General features: G+C 39.0%; 2 protein-coding genes across 3 annotated transcripts in view; both read right to left on the bottom strand.

Annotated features, from left to right (window-relative positions):
• The window catches only part of C28H8orf88 (chromosome 28 C8orf88 homolog), a 36,799-nt gene extending 26,022 nt beyond the window's left edge, over window positions 1-10,777 (bottom strand). Inside the window, exons 1-4 of one of the 2 annotated variants that reach the window (XM_077876308.1) lie at window positions 10,642-10,739; window positions 8,938-8,998; window positions 3,487-3,585; window positions 1,388-1,461 (exon numbers count right to left, since the gene is read on the bottom strand). In XM_077876308.1, coding sequence (XP_077732434.1) covers window positions 1,388-1,461; window positions 3,487-3,559 — 147 coding nt within the window. In that variant the 5' untranslated portion in view covers window positions 3,560-3,585; window positions 8,938-8,998; window positions 10,642-10,739. Of the gene's footprint in view, window positions 1-1,387; window positions 1,462-3,486; window positions 3,586-8,937; window positions 8,999-10,641 lie in introns of both variants that reach the window. The other variant, XM_077876307.1, reaches the window with a different exon arrangement.
• Window positions 10,778-18,343: 7,566 nt separating this feature from the next.
• Window positions 18,344-22,594, bottom strand: part of PIP4P2 (phosphatidylinositol-4,5-bisphosphate 4-phosphatase 2) — a 55,113-nt gene continuing 50,862 nt past the window's right edge. Inside the window, exons 6-7 of the mRNA XM_077876305.1 lie at window positions 20,755-20,845; window positions 18,344-19,915 (exon numbers count right to left, since the gene is read on the bottom strand). Coding sequence (XP_077732431.1) covers window positions 19,772-19,915; window positions 20,755-20,845 — 235 coding nt within the window. The 3' untranslated portion in view covers window positions 18,344-19,771. The remainder of the gene's footprint in view (window positions 19,916-20,754; window positions 20,846-22,594) is intronic.

Here is a 22,594-nt window from a genome sequence, read left to right as displayed (position 1 = left end):
TCAAATAGTATAAAATATAACATATGAATGGATGTTCACTAGAGATTTTATTATAAAATACAAACAAGTGCCAAGCCCACCAACAAGAAATGGAATAAAAAATATAGCATATTAATAAAGAGATTTTTTGTATTTGCACATATAGAACAGCTTTATTCATTTTAATAGTTGCCTCATATTCTATTTATTATGAATAACTTATGCTATAAAAAGTACATGCATAATCTTTTGCTGGAAGTATCTGGTGAGATACTGATACAATGGTTACTTCTGATCAGAGGAAATTGGTGACTAGGGGATAGAGACTGCAGGGAAATTTTTCACTAAATGCCATTTTGTATGTTTTCAATTTTAAACTTTGATTATTTTACATAGTCAAAAGTTATATTAGAAATTTTAAAATATAAACCTATGCAAAAAGAATGGCATAAACACATGTGGGTATAATACTATTTATATAAAACTGTAAGACAGGTAAAACAATTCTATTTGTTGTAGCAAAAGTATTAATACATTCACAGAAACAATAACAAATTGAAAATAATTTGGAGGAAGGTACAGAGGATGGTGAGAAGAAAGTGAGATGGGGGAGGAGGCACGGTCCATAGGTACAGTGAGAACTGCTGCGTGTGTGAAGGGAACACTTACTACATGCCAGACACGTGCTAAGACTTTGGGAGCATGAGCTCACTGCTGCCTCCACGTCACACTGACCTGTGAGAAAGACAGTGTTAGCCCCATTTTCAGGCGAGAAAACTGAGGCTCTGAGAAGTGTAAGGTCACAGGGCTGAGAAGTGGCTCATCTTCCTACCAGAGAGTTGGCAGGGGGTGTGTGTCCCCGAGGCCAGACACTCTCTCTCTGGGCCCATCTCTGCGGCAAGCCCTACCGCATGCATTTAACACAACACTTGCGGATGGCAGGATCCCATCGCAAAGAGGACTATTCTCATATACCCACAAAGGGAGAAGATGAGGGTGAGAAGAAAATGGGATAGTGGAGCGAGAAGTAGGGGTTTTGAAATGTATCTGTTAGGTTTCTTCTTTAACATTTTTTAGCAGGGGAGAGACAAAGGGAAAGGAAGAGAGAATTTTATCTCACACCCCTGAGATGGTGACCTGTGCCTATATCAAGAGTTGGATGCTTAAGCAACTGAGCCACCCAGGAGCCCCTCTCTTTAACATTTTCTAAAACAAATATAGAAAAATGTTTGGATTTGAAAATGCTGGGCAACATGTATACTTTTATTTAATATGTTCTTGAAATATATCATAACTTTTTAAAAAGTATATAAAGTACCTAGCACAGTACCTGGCACAAAATACCCATCTAACAAATGTTACCTTCCAGTCTGCAATGCTTCATTTTATTATAATTTCTAGTACTTACTCTGCTAACTCCACTTTGTAAGCATTGAGTGTTGCATGAATATTCATTTTGAAAGTTGAAAGGGAACACTGCTCCTGTTAGGATGGAAAGAAAGAAAACTACTTTAAATACCCATAACTTCAATAAATAATACACCACCACCCAAAAACCTTAAGTATCCAGGATATTCTAGCTATTGTTTTTTTAACTGTTTTCTGATAGCCCATTTACTTAACAAATATTTATTAAACACCATGAAATGTCAGCCACTGTGTTAGGGGATGGGTATATAAGTGTGAAAAGAGTTCATGACCTATTTTAAATTACAAACTCACAAACAATCACTATAATAAAAACAAATACATTATATGAGAGGTACAGAGAAGATCCCAGGGGAGAACAGACTGGGCTTTGTGATACAGAGGAAAGCTTTGCAAAGGGAAATAATTCTGGGGTGCCTGGGTGGCTCAGTTGGTTCAGTGTCCAACTCTTGGTTTCAGCTCAGGTCATGATCTTAGGGTACACACAATCAGTGCAGAGTCTGCTGGAGATTCTCTCCTTCTGCCCCTCCCCCTACTCAAGCCCTGCTCACGCTTGGTTTCTTTCTCTCTCCCTGTCTCAAATAAATCTTAAAAAAAAAAAAAAAAAAGGAAATATTTCTATCTGGGTCTTGAAGAAAAAGTAGGATTCTCTGGGGATGTGAGCTAGCCAGGGAGTACAGAAGTATATTGAAAAAGGCAGAAGTTAATTTCTGATTTACTAAACTTTTCTACCTAATACAACTATTCTCTCTGGATCTTAAGAGGATATAATTAAATAAGAGATGGGCCTACCACCTTTTACCCCTATACCACACTTGGAAGGAAACAATTAATAAGAAACTGAATCTGTACAGATGAGGGAGCGAGGGGTGTTGTAAAAAGGCTGGTCACTGAAAGGAGATGCTGCCAATAGCTTTACACCCTTCCCTTTAGGAGAAAATCTGAGACTTGGCCCGAAAACAACCGCTCCTTCAGCACAGCAGGAGATGACATCAACGCTGCTAAAACTATGGTCCAGAAGATCCCTTCATTTCATTGGTCTGTCCTAAGTCACAGCCATCTTCAGAGGAAACATGACCCAAGCAGAGATAATCTTCCTTGTAAGAACCAAGGATGGGAGAACAAATTGAAGACTGAGGAACTGGTACCATTTCTATCTTTCCTGCCTCATGTTTGCACCCAAAGTAGCCAGTTACTCAGCTGAACTCATGGACTAGAGTATTTTAATAAGATGGTAAGAAATACACACTTAGATATTAATATTTAGGAGATACACATACACACACACACACACACACACAAGCCATTCTGGGGACACCTGAGTGGCTCAGTGGTTTAGCACCTGCCTTTGGCTCATGTCGTGATCCCAGGGCCCTGGGATCAAATCCCGCATCGGGCTCCCCACAGAGAGCCTGCTTCTCCCTCTGCCTGTGCCTCTGCCTGTCTCTCTATTTTCTCATGAATAAATAAATAAAATCGTTTTGGAAAAAAAAATACAGAAGCCATTCTGGCAATAGCAAAAAAACCCCAGAAGGTTAATAATCCAATTTAGGAAAAAGTATTTCAAGAATTTGTCCAAAATACTAGTTTTATAGGCAAAAGAGAAATTTTTAATTTTAGAAATTTTTGTTTAGATTTCTTGAAAATCTATATGCCCCAGCTCAAGCACAGCCCTAATCTGTAACCGCAGTTTTGTTTGTAATCATTCATTCATTCATTAATATACCATTAGGAATTTTTTTTAGAGGCTAATTCTCTCTCCAGAATGATTGCTCCACCGTGATCATAATCACAGGGCACAATTTGTATTGAGAGTATCATTCTAAGCAGAAGCCAGTTAACCATGAAAACGAGACATGAAAAAAGGATACCCAAAGTTGTTCTCAGGCAAGAGCTATTCTTCCTACCTTTGTTAGTCTGGTAGACTATGGACACATAGACTATTAAAAGTCTTTTTCTTTGGTCTTTAAACTCTTCCAACAAACAAGATCATTAATTTTTGTATATTATTTAGCCTTTCAAATACTACTTATCCACTAAGCAATGAATACTTAAAGGTGTGTACCCTAGATTACTCACCAGGGGGAGAGGTCAGATGACGAACAGGTCTTGCTGGTTGAAGCGGTTTACCAATCAATTTTTTGGTTTCCATTATCACAAAGACCTTGAGGTTCCATACTTCAGGAAGGAAAAATACATTTTATCTTTTCAAAAAGATACCCAAGATGCTTTTATATGTGCTCGTGCGTGCACGCGCGCGCACACACACACACACACACAGCATTCATTTGAAGATATCTATTTTATAAGGTAAGTTGGAAAACAGGATCACAAGCCTTTAATTTGTTAACAACCTTAGCTACTTTTATAGTTATCTGTCACAATGGAACAGTCCCTCTTTTAACACATTTTCCTCCCATAACTTCCCTGACTTTTCTTTTGGTTTGTTTCCTATTTCCTTGACTACCTTCTAATTTCCTTGGCTTATTCCTCTTGTTTTCTCCAATTAAATTTAGGAATTCTTCTAAATTTGGCTTTGATCCTCTTCCCTGACCTCATTTTTCTCATGATTTCAACTACTTATCTACATGATAAATACACCCTAATTTATACATTTAGTACCTACCTCTCCTTTAAATTCCAGTTCTATTTTTTAAGATATTTATATCTTATCACAGACACATCAAATTCAATATATCCAATATTGAATCCATCACTTTGACTCCAAAGATGTTCCTCCTCTGGTATTCCTTAGTCTTCAACTCCCTCAGACCACCTTTGGTTAAATAAGATCTAAAAAAGGGCCTTCACACCATAAGTAGGCTCTAATTCCTGCCCATTCTATTTCCAAAATATTTCTCAAATCTATTTTCTTCTTTCTTACCACTACTTTTAGTTCCATAGTAGCTCTGAATTCATCTCCCTAATCACTAAGTCTGATTTAAATACTCTCCTCCTTCTCTATATTCGAGGGACACAGTGAGTACGCCTACATCATGGTATCAGAGAACATTGTACTATTCTATAATGACTGATTTCTTTGTCTTTCATACTTAGCAAAAGTGAGGAGCAGATTCTTTAAGTAAGAAATAATATTTTCATTCACCCTCTTGCCCTGGCAACTAACACAGTACCTGGACTGGATCCAAAGTAGGTAAAACACAAGCATTTGCTGAACCAATAGGTGACTATAACCTCTTTTTCTCCAAATTATGATCCCTTTACACACACACCTGCTTTAAAAACTTCAGTTCCTCATCACGTCCTGGATTATTCACAATAGAAACAGGAGCCAACATTCACGTATCATGCAGAGTAAATCATTTACCTAAGTTACATTATTTGAGATTCAGAACAACTCTATCAATTAGGCACAATTAAGAGTTAGAGTTCAGGTCTCAGGTTGGCCCACATGGGTTTGTATTATGGCTCCAATACCTAGTTATATAACTATGGAAAATGATAGCCTCTCTCCTAAGGTGTGATGTGAAGATTAAATAAGATATATGTATAAAGATTAGCACAATGCCTGGTACATAGTAAGAGCTTAATAAATGTTAGCTTCATCATTTTTTATAATCCTAATTTTACAGATAAGGCTAGAGAAATTAGGTATCTTGTCCAAGGTCCTGAGTCTAGGAAGTGATGGGATGCCCATGTTCATGCTTCTGGCCAACAAGAGTCAAGAATCTTGCCCAATCTTTTTCCACTGCACACCCAAGCAGAACTGAACAGGTTCTGGTTAAGGACCTTTATGTGCTCACAAAACACCCGTGCATCTATCCTCTTCCAATGTGATACTTATTGCACTAGTTGCAATTACCTATCCTTTGAACATTAAATTACAGTTCTCTCACCCAGGTATATCTCCAGCATCTAGCACAGTGCCTAGAACACTGGTGGGTGTTTAATAAATTGTTGAATTCATAAATGTTATTTGTTTCACCATATATTTATACATCCTGCAGTTCCTTCACTCTCCCTGCTGCTCTTCTCCCAAAATGCTATTCATCCTTCAAGACCAAGGTCAAGTTCCTGGCATTCCTTTGGAAAAAATATCTTTATGTCTCAACAGTAATGTTAAGCAAAGTAGTTCACCTGATGTTTTCTAGTTCCTCATGAATAGTTGACAATAAAATAATAATAAAAATTTATCTTTTTATCTTTCTTCTTCCACTAGCTCCTACAGTATTTTATTTGTTAATTATTCTAAGATGTATCAGAGTAAATCTATTATATGCCTGTTTGATTAGACTGAGTTAGTTGGGACTAAAACACTAGATCTTATTTATCTTTGTATCCTAGTACCTGCAACATAACTAGTGTTACTAAATAAATATATAAATTTAAATACCTCCTAAGTATAACCAAAACCTTCTGATGCCTGAATAGGACACAGCTTTCCAAATTATGATGCCTATTAAGACAAAGCCTAAAGTAAAATTCCACCTGACTTTGTTCATCTAGAAACAATAGTAAGCATATGATTTTAAGCAAATCACTATCCTAAATGACTGTTTCCGTAAGTATATAATTGGGCTAATAACATGTTTTCATCTATTTAAAAAATGCCTCTGGATATAATTCAAATGTTAAAAATCATAAATCTATAAGTAACCTCTCAAAGTTAGTGCTGATAACTAAGCACAAAGTATTTACTTTTTCCTAAAGTTTGGAGATAAGCCAGCCAGCATTCCAAATTAATATCTATCAAGTTTTTGTAATGTGTCTCTTGACTGGTATTTCAACATGGTTACTAACAACCTTCTAAACAAAACTAATAATGTCTGTAATCGTTGGCAATATAACTTTGATATAATAGGAGTCAAAAAAGTTGTAAGTAGGGACACCTGGGTGGCTCAGCAGTTTGGCGCCTGCCTTCGGCCCAGGGCGTGATCCTGGAGACTACAGATCGAGTCCCGCGTTGGGTTCCCTGCGTGGAGCCTGCTTCTCCCTCTCTCTGCCTGTCTCTCTGCCTCTCTCTCTCATGAATAAATAAATTTAAATATATATATATTAAAAAAAAGTTGTAAGTATATAAGCAAAAAAATATACTTCAGACAAATATTGAACATTTTCTATGTGGAGAGAAAAATTTTAAATAACAACCAAAAAGACATTATAATTAGAACCCTAATACTAGAATGTAGGAACTTTCCATCCTGTTTCTCATAGGAAACTAATGAATCAGAATACAATAGAGTACTTTGGCACATACTTTCTTGTTTTTCATTGCTCAGCTGAAATTGAGTTGAGAGGTTGTAAAGTCCTTTCCAGTTGCTGAGCATTGCAAATCCACAGTATTCAAACTAGGGATTTTCAAGAGTTTGGGAGTTACAGAACTATTATATGATTTTGCAACACAAGAACATAAACAAAAAATAAAAGATCTTTTAGTATCAGCCACTCTTTCCATTTATAGTAGGAAAACTAAGCAAGAACTCCAGATATATAAATTCACATCATCAGTTAAGGAAATGAGAAAATATAATGCCATATAGTATTCCATTTAATATTTTTAAATGAATTATTCCTGCACAGAGACAACTGATATTATAGGGATTAAGTGTGGAAAGCACCAGTATACAACAGCATCATGTTACAGTGTTATTTACGAAAAAGCCAAGTATTTACAGTAATTATTATTGTAAAACTGATCCATAGGATCATAATCTATGAAGGACAGGACTCCACAAACCAAAGTCTAATTTCCAGTTTATGTAAAAAATAATAGTTAACTGAACTAAAAAATCATTATACAAAATCATTTTAACCGTAAACTCTTAATACCTCACTCACCCCACATAGAGCTCCAAAAGTTTCCTTTGAAGCTACTAGTACAACCTAGGGTAGGCATTTTGGTATCAACTGTTACAAAGGACAACACTTGCAAAAAAAAAAAAAAAAAAAAAAGAATCCACTTACAACACTGGATAACAAGTAGGGGCCAATCATGGAGTTGTCTTTTAAACTATTAATATACAGTCTTTTCATAGAGTTTTTAAAAAACATTTGATCCACTGTCTCAAAATTTCATCATATTAATATATGCTGAGTAATAACTACAGAACAAAGGTTTTATTCCAAGTTTACACATATTTAAAAATCATCTTAAAAGGCCAACTGCTATGAATAAAATATTGGTCCACATGTCAAGAAGCTTTAGTTGCTATTCTACATCTAGCAATACTTAACTACACCTTAGGTTCTTTTTCTGCTTAAAAAAAATCATATGAATGCTAAGGACCAACCAATTCTGAAATTATAAATTATCCTAGAATTTTCTAAAATGCAGTATGATGGGATAATAAGCACAGATACTGACCATTTGGGACATAATCTTACTAAGCAATATATACTATTCTTTTTTAATTCAAATTCCCATTTCTGAGGTCCTATTACATGCTAAATTCTTTACAGATATTTCACTTAATTTTGAGCCATACATTAACTGTTGTAGGAAATCATTATTAGTTCCATACCTTAGTTACCTCTAAGATGTGAAACCTAATGCTCGGAAAAATGGTATTCTCAAGCTCAAATAATATGTATTTGGTAAAAATGAAGATTTAACTATAAAGTTCATGCTCTTGTCTCTAAACCTGCATGTTTGGTAAGTAAAAGAAAGACATCTCTCTAGTATTCCATGTGGACATTGCTTATTGGATTTCTTTAAATGAATTATGAGAAGGGACATTTACATATAAGGCGCTGCTGAATAAACTGTTATGTACTAATAATTTCCATTCCCTCAATCTATCATTTTTCTTAGAATGCTAAATAAATTATGCTTTCTTCATTCTGTAGACCTGGCACTGTGCCTTACTTATCATAGGTCACAACATAAGAAACATACCATGTACTGTATTTAGAAACCAGATACTATACTTAAAATTTCCAACTTAAATTCTAAATTTCTTTATAAAGTGTTGATGGTTCTGCTGCAATTAAGAAATAAGATCGGGGTGCCTGGGTGTCTCAGTCGGTTAAAGCATCCAGCTCTAGATTTCAGCTCCCAGTCAGATCTCAGGGTCCTGGGATCAGCCTTGCCAGGTTCTGCACTCAGAAGGGAGTCTGCTGGAGATCTCTCTCCCTATCCCTCGCCCCTGCCCCCATGTACTCTGTCTCCCTCCCTCCCTCCCTCCCTCTCTCTCTCTAAAATAAATAATTTTTTTAAAAACAAGATCATATAGATGAATGGATAAAGACATGATACACAGATATACCTACACACACATACATAGAGGCACAGTGGAATATTATTCAGCCATAAAAAAGAATGAAATCCTGCCACTTGCAACAACATGGATGGATCTGGAATATAATACTAAGTGAAATAAGCTAGTCAGAGAAAGACAAATTTCACTCATGTGTGAAATTTAAGAAACAAAGGAACAAAGAAAAACAAAGACAAACCACACACACACACACACAGACTCCTAACTATAGACAATAAGCAGATGGATACCAGGGGGGAGGTGAGTGAAGGAGGTGAGGGAAAGAGGTGAAGGGGGTTAAGAGCACGCTTACCTTGATGAGCAATGAGTACTTTATGCAATTACTCATTCACTATATTATTATACACCTGAAACTGATACAACACTGCATGTTAACTACCCTGGAATCGAAAAGGAGCGAGATCATATACAATTAAATAATCTGAGAAGTGAAAAGACCAAGCTTTCATCGTGTATATTTCCCATATGATAATCAGATAGGATTTAATCTCAATTTTCAACTTCAAAATATTAATCATGCAAAGTTAGGATCCCTCGAAACCAAATGCTGCTTGAAAGTAAACAGCACATACTGAGAAACTGACAGAATATAAAGGAAATACAGGGAGTAAGAGACAAACCAATTATAACATAGATGATAAAAGATATTTTTTTAAGATTTTTTTTTTTTTAATTTGAGAGAGAGCATGAGGGGGAGCTGGGAGCAGAGAGAGAGGGAGAAGCCTGACTCTAGGCCCCATACGACGACCCGAAGGGAAGGCCGATGCTTAGCCCTCTGAGGGCCCAGGTGCCTCCATAGCAGGGATTGTGTGTTCCTCTAATCAAGCTGCCACATTCAGGAAATTGTAAAACTATCAAAAAGTTGTCAGAGGAGAGACTACGCCATCGTATTTTCCATTTCATGCCTTCTCTTTACAACTGATAAAAAAAAATTGTTTTTCTCTGTGAAGTGTCTTCCAAGAGGAATAAAATTTAACACTGAAGTAGGGTAAAACCATCAAGACCACGGATGCCTGTGGATATCGTAACTGATGTAACTGTCCTTTTCTGGGGCTTTCCTTAGATCGTTAGCAATTAAAATGGTTTGATACAAATACTGAATCATTATGTTATCAACCTGAAACCGTTATATGTCAATTCTCTCAGTATTTTTTTTAACAGCGTATCTTTACAAATTATGTGGAATATCTTCATATACTCTGATGAAATATTTGATTTTCTTCTGTGAGTTAACCATATATGTCTTTGCACTCTTTTTCTTTCCTGCTGCGTTTTCTTTTGAGTATAATTTTGTCTAATTATTAACTTGGGGGTTATTTTATTAATAAAAACAACTACAACAACGTCAAAGAAAAAAAGTTTCCTGAAAATAGTAGTGATGGTGCCAGGGTACAGGGCAAGAGAGGTCTTCCAACCATCCAACGACCTGGGACCAGGTCCTTGGGCACAGGGCGCTACGTACTTTTTTCTGGTGTTTTTGTTTTTGTTTAAACCTGCCCTCCGCAGGGTAACCGTCCCTCACAGGCTGACCCTTCCTCACAGGCTGACCCTCCCTCACAGGCTGATCCTCCAGGCTGACCCCCTCTCACAGGCTGACCCTCCCTCACAGGTTGACCCTCCCACCACGGGCTGACCCTCCCCCTCAGGCTGACCCTCCCCCACAGGATGACCCCCTCTCACAGGCTGACCCTCCCCCCACGGGCTGACCCTCCCCCCACGGGCTGACCCTCCCCCACGGGCTGACCCTCCCCCACGGGCTGACCCTCCCCCACGGGCTGACCCTCCCCCACAGGCTGGGTCTCCATCCGCCACCAGCCCCAGCTGCCGTGTCCACACCGGGCGCCGCCCCTCGCTCCGTCCTCGCTCCCACCTGCGGAGGGCCGGTCCGCCCGCCCGACGCGGGGTCTCCTCCCTCACAACTTTCCAGGCGTCCGCCGCCCCACAGCCGGGCCCCCTCCGCGCCCACCCGTTGGGCTCGTCTCCCGCGCCCACCTACCGCCTCAAGATCGGGGAGGATTGCGGGGCAGAGCGTCGCGGCGCTCAGCCCAAACGCGGCGACCCAGCGCCCCGCTGCCCGTCGGGGAACGGCTCCCGCCGCGCGTCTGCTCTGGGCCGGGGGCGGGGCCGGGCACGAGGCGGGGCGGGGCGGGACCGGAGTGGAGCGGGGCGGGGGCGGGGGCGGGGCCGGGGGCGGGGCCCGGGCGGAGCGCGGCGACAGAGCGGCGGAGCCACGACCGTTAAGCCGGCGGCTCGCGCACCTCGCGGGGCGTCCCGGCGGCCGCGCGGCGGGCGGGGGCGGCGACTGTGAGCGAGGCCCCGCGCGTGAGAGCCCGGCCGGGAGCTGGGTGCGCTCCGCGGGGCTGAGGAGCCGGCTGGGCGCTCGCGTTCGGGGCGGGAGCCTCGCGTCGGAGGCGGCCCGAGGACCGAGATGAGCCGGAGCGGCCCCGGGCGAGCCCCGTGTTCCGCCTTCAGCCCGTTCGCTCTCGGTCACTCTCCCTGTTCTCTGAGCGTCCCCGTGGGCGTCGGGGCGGGCCGGGGGGGGCGGGGGGCGGGGGGAGGGGCCTCGCGGAGCCCAGGGGAGCCCCGGTCCCTGAGCTGAGGCGCGGTGGGGGTGCGGGCCTCGGGGAGCGGCGGCGCGGGGCGGGGGAGAGGGGGCGCCGGGAGGCGGGGTCAGCGGCGGGGGGCGCCCGGGGGCCTGCTTCTCGCTCTGCCTCTCTCTGTGTCTCTCAGGAATGAATGAATGAATGAATGAATGAATGAACTTATTTTTAAAAATAAAATAAAAATAGGACGAGGTGAGGAAAGGAATGCCCCTCCGAAAAGGGATCATCTAAATACACCTTAAAGCTCATGTACAAGAGGGAAAAAAAAAAAAAAAAACCAACTGTCTAGGGAAGCAGACTAGGTCTCAATGCCCTGCAGCAAGAAAAACAACGTCCGGCAAAGATCAGTCCGGCGAGAGGAAGCGGGAGAAGGTTGGAGTTTGGCGACCTGGGAAACGCCTGGGCAGACGGGGTGTGTGGGGCTCCAGGAGCTCCGCGGCCTCCCCTGAGAACTCGCCTGGAGTCCAAGCCCCACATGTGGAAAATGTTGAGTGCAGGCTCCAGGAACCATCCGGCTAGTCAAAAGAGAAGGTTTCTTCTTCAAGGAAATATTTACAAAACTGCCCAACGAAGAGGCGATTAAAACACAGAAAAGTAAAAATGCAGGGGGAATTGGGGGTGGCTTAGACAAGATATTTGTATGGGTTTTTTGAATAGCTGGTGTTTGTCAGCTTTTTAAAATCTGTAACCAGGGGGATCCCTGGGTGGCCCAGCGGTTTGGTGCCTGCCTTCGGCCCAGGGTGTGATGCTGGGGTCCCGGGATCGGGTCCTGCCCTGGGCTCCCTCGCGGACCCTGCTCCTCCCTCTGCCTATGTCTCTGCTTCTCTCTCTCTGTCTGTCTCTCATGAATGAATAAATAAAATCTAATAAATAAACAAAATCTGTAACTGGATGCCATAGGTATTTGTTGTTGTTGTTGTTGTTGTTGTTGTTTAATGGTTTGGAAAATGGATTGAGGAAAAGCGAGAGTGGAAACAGGAATCCCAACTCCAAGGATAATAATTACAGTTAAGTGCGTCTAATTGTCAGCAGAGGTTTTTGTTACCACTATGTTTTCCTAGCTTATTTGACTTTACCTTCGCAGTACCTTCCTTTTCGTTAATAAAACCCTATCAGAAAAAAAAATAAAAATAAAAAAATAAAAATAAAAATAAAACCCTATCGGAGCACAGGGAACACAAACCGGTTACATGCTCTGGTGAAACGTCCTGTCTAGTGAGGGTGCGGGCTCACCAGCAGACCAGTCTGATTCAGTAAGCTAAGGTGGTGCTGAAGGCACTCCCCGGGCGTGTGTGCACCTGGGGGTGCTACTGAAAGCCTGGGGCGTTGGGAAAAGCTGAGAGGCAGGAGGGGGCATCAGCATCTGTACCAACCTCCTGCCCGTAGTCTGCGTCTCCTTCACTTATTGCACAAACATTTACAAAGCGCTTTATGGAGGACACGTGCACACCGAGGGGCACACACGCATACAGTCATCACCGCAATGCACTAAAAACCCATGATAGAGACTTGGTTTGATTCAGCTCAGCTCAGCAAAAAAGAGTTTTGAAGGCTTCTGCCTATTAGGTGCCAGGCACTGAGGATACAGACAAACCGGAATAGGACAGTATGAGGAACAGTCAGCAAGGAGACAAGGATAGTCTTAGGAGTACCAATGACCTGGGGGCGCCTGGGTGGCTCAGCCGGTGAGGTGTCCCACTCTTAATTTCAGCTCAGGTCATGATCTCAGGGTTGTGAGATCAAGCCACGTGTGGAACTTCATGCTCTGTGGGGAGCCTGCTTAAGATTCTCTCCCTCTGCGCCTCCTCTTGCTCACATTCTCTCAAATCATTTTTTTTTTAAAAAGTAGCTATAAATGAATAAAACAGAGGATAGTCTAGGTAGTAGTTAGAAATATACACTTAGAATAGAAGTAGTACAGGGAAAGAAAGAATTCTATCTGGGCTTGACAGAAAGAGGTGGGATCACGGGAGGGTTCCTGGAGGAGGATTTTCAAGGATTGAAAAGGAGTTTACTAACTTAGGGATATTCCTTGCAGGGAGAGGCACGTGACCAAAAACGTACAGAACTGAAACCACAGTGAATACGAGAAGTACTGGTGATTCAACACTGCAGGAACACAAAATACGGGCGCTGCTTGAGCAAGTGGTTCAGTATGAGGCTACAGGAGCATGAAGAGTCTTAACTCCTAGGGGGAGAGACACTGAAGGACTTCAGATAAGAAAGGGTCATATGCACATTTGGAAAAGGAATCACCTGTTTAAAATGGGCTGAGGAGAGGGACGGGAGGCGGGCAAGGCAAGAACAGCCGCAGGGGGATCCGTCCAGACTCCTAGGGTAACCCAGGCAGTGTTGATGAGGACAAGTGAGGTGGGTCCCTAGACATGAAGAAAGAGAAGTGCATGTCCTTGAGAGGATAGAGACCTGATGAGCCCTAAAGGGTGTGATAATGAGAAGAGAAAATGGTGATGCCAGGTAGATGCCCACAACGGGGCATCTGGACGGATACAATAATAAGATACTGGGAGTTCCCTGAGGAATGGGGGGATGGGGTGGGTCTAGTGTAGGTGGAGGGAAGGGACAAAGGTGAGAATAGGTGAAATCATCTGCCATGGGAGGAAGGGGGTCTACTGTGGAAAGTGTGATAAGGGGCGTTCGGACTTTGAAATTTTCAGATAGCACCTGTGGGAAATTTGCAGGAACTGCTGGAGACAGGGAAACAACCCTGAGGAGCCGCTGAAGGTAAAAATTAAAAATCTGGGTGTCTGGGTGACTCAGTTAAGCATCTGCCTTTGGCTGAGGTCATGATCTCAGGGTCCTGGGATGGAGCCCCACTCCCTGCGCTGGGGGAGTCTGCTTCTCCCTCTGCCTGCCACTCCCCGCGCATGCTCTCTCTCTCTCTCTCTCTCTCTCTCTCTCACACACACACACACTACTCTTTGTCTCTATCAAATAATATCTTTAAAAAAAAAGAAAATTAAAAATCTAGTGGTATTTGTGTGGTTGTGGGATTTACTGGAAATCTAGGAGACAAGAGACTGGAAAATAATTAAGAAACTCTAAGTGCTGAAGGTGGTATTCATGAAACAGTACAGAGAGCGAGAAGGGGCACCTGGGTGGCTCAGTGGTGGAGCATCTGCCTTTGGCTCTGGGTGTGATCCTGGAGTCCTGGGACCCAGTCCCACATCGGGCTCCCCGCAGGGAGCCTGCTTCTCTCTGTGTGTCTCTCATGAATAAATAAAATCTTAAAAAAAAAAAAAAAAAAAACAGAGTGAGGATTTTGTAAGGATAGAGGAAGTACAGGTCCAGAGAGTGACTATCTGAGCGTAAGAGTTCAGAGATGGAGTGCTTCCAAGTATGCGTACCCCCCTGTACACCTAGAGATGAATAGCAGAAGTGGGATGGAAGGTCATTAGATTTGAGGGAATCAGAACTGAGTCCAGACCATTCACGTCAACATTTAAATCAATAGCATATGGTAAGAATGAAAACCAGGTACTGAAGTCCGCATTGATTAGGGGGGAGTGAACGGATATTTGTAAGTGGCAGATGGTAGGCAGACAGGAACTTTCAAAAGAAAGAATAAGACAGGTATTCAAGAAGAAGCCAGGAAAAAAATGAAGCCTTGCATAAGCTAAGGAATTCTCTACAAATATCCTAAGCTTGCTCTTGCTAAAAGCTTAAGAACTAATGAAAATATAAAATTTAAATGTCCAATATCGTAAGCCAAAGATCTATCTAATGTAGAAATATCAGACACTGCAGCAAGGTTTTTCAGAAAAAAATCAATTTGAGCACTGGAAACCTTCAGTAGCTCTACAACCAACCATTAATACCTACACATGTATAAACCACTCAAGGTAAATTTAAAAATTTGTTGAAAGTGTGTGATCAATTCCTATTTAGCAAGTTACCTTAAATGAGCTTAGTTACACTGACAAAACTGAAAATCTTTGATTTCTGGTAGATCGAAGCTTCTCACCTGTCAAATTACAAACCATATTTACTTTATAAAACTGTAACCTTATCTGATACTTAAGTCTGTGGGCCAGTCCCCAAAACGCATAGGCTTTTAATTTTTCTGCTTTTCACATAATGTTCCCCCTCAAGTCAAATATATGTATATTTATCCAAACATAACAATCTTATTTGTAACTGAGCATATAAAATGATTTAAAAAATTAAAGACCTTTACAGATCCTTTTTAGCATTTTGAGCTATTTACCAATCATTTCAATATTGCTATTATAAGAAAAATAAGTTACATTAAAATTCATTGTATGTCAATTTCCTCATATTTAATGTCATATTCCTTGCCACTCTTATGACTTTATGCTAATTATAAAAAAGAAAATAAATATGTGTAATAATATTTTGTTACATAAAATCCTCTAACAGAAAGCTGGATAAAATATCAATTCATAAAAATATTTTTTAAACAGAAGTATTCCATTTGTGAAATGAATACTGAGGGCAGTTTTCAATTTTCTTTCCACAAATCAGTTATAGACAATGAACAGCAGGGGGCACAAAATTCAAGTTTTTCTCTACAAAGCAAAGCACAATAAAAATCTCCTGCTGTGGTGGAAAGCAGATAAATTTTGAAGGAAGATTGTTTGCTCCCAACAGTCTCCATCACATATAAGCTGAATGACTTGTAATTATTTTGCCTCTCTGAGCTTCTTCAGTGGTAGAGTCATGATGACTATGACATAGATTTAATATTAAGGCAAATCAATAAGCACTAGGGTTTTTTTTTCTTCGGTGCCTATATATACATACACAATACTCAAACACATCAAATAAGTGCAGATTTAGATTTTGTAGCAATTTGTAATTGTAATTTATAGCTAATTGTACAATTAGCAATTGTAATTTGTCATTTATAGCAATTTCCAGCACATGGAAATGGCTGTAGTTTCGTAACATACAAGCACAAGCATAGCTAGATCAAAACTAAAAACAAAAGATAAGCAAAGGTGGGACGCCTGGGTGGCTCAACGGTTGAGCATCTGCCTTTGGCTCAAGGCGTGATCCTGGGGTCCTGGGATGAGTTCGGGTTCCCCGCAGGGAGGAGCCTGCTTCTCCTTCTACCTGTGTCTTTGCCTCTCTCTGTGCATCTCTCATGAATAAATAAATAAGAGCTTAAAAAAAGATAATCGAAGGAAATGGCATTATTTACTCAAATACAATCAAAGCCTTTTCTATTTAAGAAAATCTGAATGCCAGAGAAAGTGGATGCAAACGTGCGTGTGCATGGTATAGTGCAGTGATTCAGTAAAACCTACATCAAAATCATCCAGAAGTTCTTGTTTTGAACGCAGTTGCCTACCCCACTTAAAACCCACATTTTCAGATCTGTAAGAGTGATACTTCAATTTCTTCTGGTAAAACAGGAACCAGAATATGTGCTTTCTAGGCTTCCTGAGGCTATTAAACTGCACGTGCTGTGAGGCCAGCACTGTACCTTACACACATTATTAGGATCTTCTAAATGACACATGTAGTCTTCCAAATGACGTGCTCAAAAATAACTGAGTGTGGTTCCATTTTTTCCCTTTTTTCTAAGAACTAGGCCATTTTTTACTACTTCGTACAGCAGGTACAAAAAAAATCCTTCCTTTCCTGATTAGTGACTTTGGTGTATTTCAAACAACATTTTCCCAGCACTTTCTGTGTTTATCTGTACTAGGCATTGGAAGGAACGCTTTACTTTAAATAAAACTGGGTATAAAGTCTCTTAAATTTGGATGTAAAAATTTGTATTAATTGATATAGGATCCTATTCAGTATAGGATCTGTTAACTATTATCTTTTATCACCCAGAGATAACCCCTCTTAATGTTTTAGTGCTTAATTTGCCTTGGTTTTTTGAACACATACACATAAAATCATTTTCTTCAAAAAGTAGATTACACTGTGCATATTGATTTGTAATCTGATTTTGTCACACATTATTTTGTGAACCATTGCCAATTCAATTAAATAAGAAATTTCATCATCTTGTTAATGACTACCTGTTATTTCACAATATAGGTACCATGATCTATTTCACCTATAACTTAGTTGAATTTTTAGACTTCTTACTTTTAATCTCGATTGTAAACAAAAATGTGATAAGTATTATTATACAAATATATTTGTTCTTTTATCCAGAACATCTTTAGGATAAATTCCTAGAGACAGAATTACGATGTCAAAGACTGTGTGTGTGTGTGTGTGTGTGCTTTCTTGGATCATCAGCATTCGGGGATTAATCGCTCTTTTTCATTCTTTGTTAATATAGTAGGTAAAAAATAGAATCTCTGTGTTTTAACTTATATTCTTTGATTATTAGTAAACTGAAAAGAAGTTCATGTTTATTACTTATAGCATTTCTTCTTTTATGAATTGCTTTTTTTGTATCTTTAGTTCTTTCCTGTATTAAAAAGATTAACTCTTTCTACTATTGTGGAAATATCAAAGTTAATCTTTTGGCTTTCGTTATGATTTTTTCACACAGTTCTTTTTTTCTTTTTATCATACAATCTATCAGTACTTTTATGTGATTTGTTTTGAGGTTTTACTTAGAAAGTTTTTCTTTAACACAAGATTATATGGATATTCACTTATATATTCTGTAACAAAATATAAAGACTAAACCCAAGGGATAAAATTTTAACATACCAATTCATCCAATCATTTATTCATTCATGCAACAAATATCTACTGAATACAAATGCACTAGGTGCTGTTCTAAATGCTGAAGATAAAGCAGTGAGAAAGGCCACCCAAGTTCCTACTATCACAGAATTATAGTCCAAAAGGAAAAAGATCATGCAGCATATAATTTAATGTGGGTTTGCTGTTACAACTAGTTAGCCATTAAGAAATAAATTAGATTCTTATTTCATACCTTACATCAAATGTATTACTAATGGATTTAAAATCTGTATTTCTAAAATGAAAGCAGGAAAATACTAGAAAAAAAATAAGTGAATATTATATAAAGAAATATTACATATGTTCTTAAACACGAAAACTCCTTTTAGAGTAATAACTCAAGGCAATTTTGGAAACACCATTTTATTTTTAAAAAATGGAAATATAACAAGGTAATTTTTGAACAATAATCTTTATTAGCGTATTTTCAAAGGTACATATAATCCTGAGCTACTGCATTTAAACATTTATCATTTACTCTTTAAAGTTTACACATATTTTGCTCCAAATTCTCTGATGAGTACATTTTTATACTAGTCAGGAACATAAATATTTAAATTATTATTCTTATCTCTGGAATAGCCAATTAATTTACTCATATTATCCCCTTATCTTAATTCTACTATATTAAAGGCTTTAGAACATTATTTCTCAATTAAGCAATTTCTTTTCCAAAACTGCAAAGATGGGCAGTGCGAGAGCTGATTCCTTAAATCTTACTGAATTCTTAGAAAACTATGTTGTCTTTTGTCTGTGATCTACTTTCTTGAATAAGTTGGGTAACTATCAGACCAGACTATATTTGAGAAGAATGATAAGAATAACTACCTCTAATCTCAACATTTTAGCTAGTGTAAAATGTCACAGGCTCTCTTCTCATATAAGTAGTCCATAATTAGCCCAATAAGGAAAATTCACCATGATCCAATGTAAAGGGGGGCAACTTAAGGTAAATATATCTTTGTTCAAATGGTTATTATAAAACATGTTATGTGAAATACTTCCTCCAACATCTATAAAGGAATACATACAGCTGATTAACATTAAATTTCATAAATCTAGACCAGAACTTCTAAAATTAGTAAATAAAAAAGCAGACAAAAATGAAAGACAAAAGTCCTGTGATCTTTGAGAAAAAACATTTATCCAACATTATCTCCAACTGTGGACAAATAAATATTTTCATTCTTGTATTTTAAATTACTACCAAAATATTGTATCTTTCTACAAACAACAAAAAACAAGCATACAGTATCTAGAAATGGTTTTTATCTGACAAGAATGTCAAGTCTTTGAAGGTACACTCAATTTTTTTTTTTTCCTGAATAAGGTCACTATGATCTTAGGTTAAAGTTACAGTAAGCAGTTCAAGCAAAATGCATATTGCTTAGATTTTAAAGCGAGCAATTTTGATACTGTTTAACTAAAATGTGAGTATAAATGTGAAGCTATTGTAGAAATATTTATAAATACTCCTTGGGAATACTCACAGATCAGCAAGTAATGGAACTGATTTAAAAACAATAATGGAAAGGTGATGTTACATGTAATGTTTGGCAAATCCAAAATATCTTTAAGAGATGTAAAAGAACATGAAGACACAGTTTTATTATTCAGAGCTTTGAAAACCTAGCAGCAAAACAAACTGTTTGCATATAATGTAGTGCAATGAGCATTTGTTCATAAAACACTCCCAAAGTCTTGGAACTTTATACAGAAACCAGAATGGAATCCATTAGGATGAATGACTCAAAGATGCCCAGAGTAGCTTATCAAGAACTGCCAGATACTCTCACCTGCATCACCAAGTTACAAGCAAGCTTATGCAAAACTATGTTCTGGGTAACTCACTCGTATGGCTCCCCAATAGCAAGCTCGGATAAGGCAAATCAAACCTAAGAGATAAGCAATTGCCCAAGAAACATAGGTTGCATGAAATCGCCTTGCAAAATCTTGGGTGCCAACCTAAAATAAAAAGCAATATAATAACAAAAGATTAAAAACTTTAACCAAAGGTTTATTTAAAGAGCTTGTGTTGGCTTATATGTGATTTTTAGGAAATACATCCCTAAGGCCACAATGTCCCTATGAAATAGGAGTTGATGCATTTGTGGACTATCACTGACAGAGTCAAATTTAGTAAGACAATATTGCCGGTTATATTAACTATGAATTTTATGCAAAAAAAAAAAAAAAAGCCCACTTGAACATGGTGTTTCTATAAGTAAGTAAACCTGTCATCGAAACTCCTTAGTGTTGTATGACACAAGAGGAGTGTCTCTGATAATATGGGACCAGGTAGGACAAAGGAGAATGGGAGGTAAATAATAGCAAAAAAGATCAGTAACTCCTTCCTTCTCCTGGGGGAGAATAATCCCCACGCCAACTACTTAGCTTCAGTCTCCTCTAAAAATAAGCCATCCCCATAATGATAATAAATCTGTGCTTAATTTGAATAAAAATGGCTTTTCAGACCTCCATAGCTGATTGAGTAGTGCTTTTGCTTTGGTATGGGACTAAATAAAAACAGTGGGCTTTTGCTTAATGGATGGTGAAGTCCCCAATGTCAGAGACCTTCAGAGGAGTCCCCAAACACCATTTCACCAGATGGGCAAGCTCCATTCCAAACGGGTCCATAGATTGATTGGGCTTCAGATTGCCCACAGTCCTTCAGAAGCTTCTGGGACTGGTATGCCAGGGAGGCAGGCTCTTTGGGGATCACTGAAGGCTGTCCCAGGCCTCATCGTTTACTACTGGTAAAGTTAAGAAGAAAGAATTCTAACAGTGAGTAGAGTAATACTCACAGTTAATCCAACTCCAATGAAAATACATATAATTCCAATGGTAATATATGCACAGCAGCGTCTTCGTGGGAGTGCACTACCCACTGAGGAACTGCAAATTCATGACAGCAGAAGAGAACATTACTGACATGCGGTTTCTCCATTTCATCTCTGTGACTACTTTTCTATGGCTTTAGTAATACATGTACTTCCATTTATTTCTTTGAGAGAGAAGAACATGCATAAAAATGTCCTTTTTAAGAAGTTAATATAATGATGAATGATAAATTATATTACAGTGGCTTTACACAAAGTTCAAGCCTTGGTTATTGACAGTATCCACAAAAGAACCGCTGCGATCAATAATGATCTCCAAAGATAAAAACCCATTTCAAAAAAAAATGTATTCTGAGATGGAAAATATGTGCTATCTTAGAAATAGCGCTTCATTTTTTGCAGTTATAACAGTGTATGTTTACTGTAGAAAATTTGAAAAATAGAGTAAATAATAAAAAGGGACAGGAAAATTACCTATAAACCCACTACATAGTCACTTAGTATTTCAGCATATTTTTCTCCAGATAGTCTTTTTTAATTTACTAACATAGTATATGCATTTTCCTATGTCATTAAATATTGTCAAATTGGAATTCCAATGGATGAATATAACCTAATTTAACCAATCCCCTACTACTGAACACTTAGAATTTTCATTACTGTAAATAATGCCAGGTAAACATCATTTTAAAAAGCATTCTGTTTAGTTTCCTTGGTTTTCTCAAAATTTCAAGATTAGGATTATAAAATCAACGAGATTAAACTTTTTAAAATCTTTCAATACATACTGCAAGAAGCCTATGGGAAATTCATAAAAGCCTATACTGTTGCCACACTTCTCAACTGAAATTTTAAATCCAATACTTTTGAGTTATTTACACTTTTAATTTTTGTAATTTTCAAAATGGTACAAGTATAGCAGAGAATCACACCACCAAATTAGCACTTTCTTCTCTTCCTAAGTATAAATATATTAACACACATCATGTAGGAGGTGCTGTATTAGTGAATCAAATAATCAAGTATCTGATCTGCTTTTGCATGGCCAGTGTCAACATCATGCCTCGCACAGAGTAACTGCTCAAGGAAGGTATGCTGCATAAATAGAATAAATAAATGTATTACTTACTAGGCATACTTTAGAGATGTGCTATTCCAAAGAGGTTAATTTTGCGTAACAGCAAAATAGCTTCCTTTAAGTTCTAAACCTTTTTTAAAAAAATTAATGAATAATGTTTCAAATATGTATCATCAACATTCCTAAATTCCTGAACTGAAACAAGCATCTGGGTCACCTGGGGTCATCGTCACCATCGCATACAGCTTGTACGTGGAGTTACCAGGACATGTAAGATTCACTGCCTTTATAGTTAGCCTTAGACTACTTTTAGTTTGAATTCTTACGCAGGCATTTGGGGGTTTTCCCTGCCTTCATGCCTCACAGCCGGCTGTCGTGTCCCATTTACCTGTGTATCTGCCTCTGGCAGTCTAATCTGCCAAGGACTGTAAACCAGCTCAGTTTATCAGATTGTGTATTAAGGAAATCAAAAGGTCTTCAGTGAATACTGGAGCAGCTTTTCTGTGGGCCAATGTACATTTATTTATTATTTAGTACATTAATTTCAGCGCGTGAATTATCCTTAGAAAAGCCATGCTCATTTCCCATCGTCCAACCTACACAATCACTACCTCTGGGAGGTCTTCCTAGAAAAGAAAGACCCTACTGCTACCCTATAACTCCAGTGTCATATTATCATGGGGATAAAGTACTGAGCAACAGGTACCTACTGCATAGATTTAAAAA

This window comes from Canis aureus, chromosome 28 (genome assembly GCF_053574225.1).
Source record: "Canis aureus isolate CA01 chromosome 28, VMU_Caureus_v.1.0, whole genome shotgun sequence".
Taxonomy (NCBI): Eukaryota; Metazoa; Chordata; class Mammalia; order Carnivora; family Canidae; genus Canis; species Canis aureus.
Note: the sequence above shows the minus strand (reverse complement) of the source record. Positions and strands in the feature narration are given on the sequence as shown.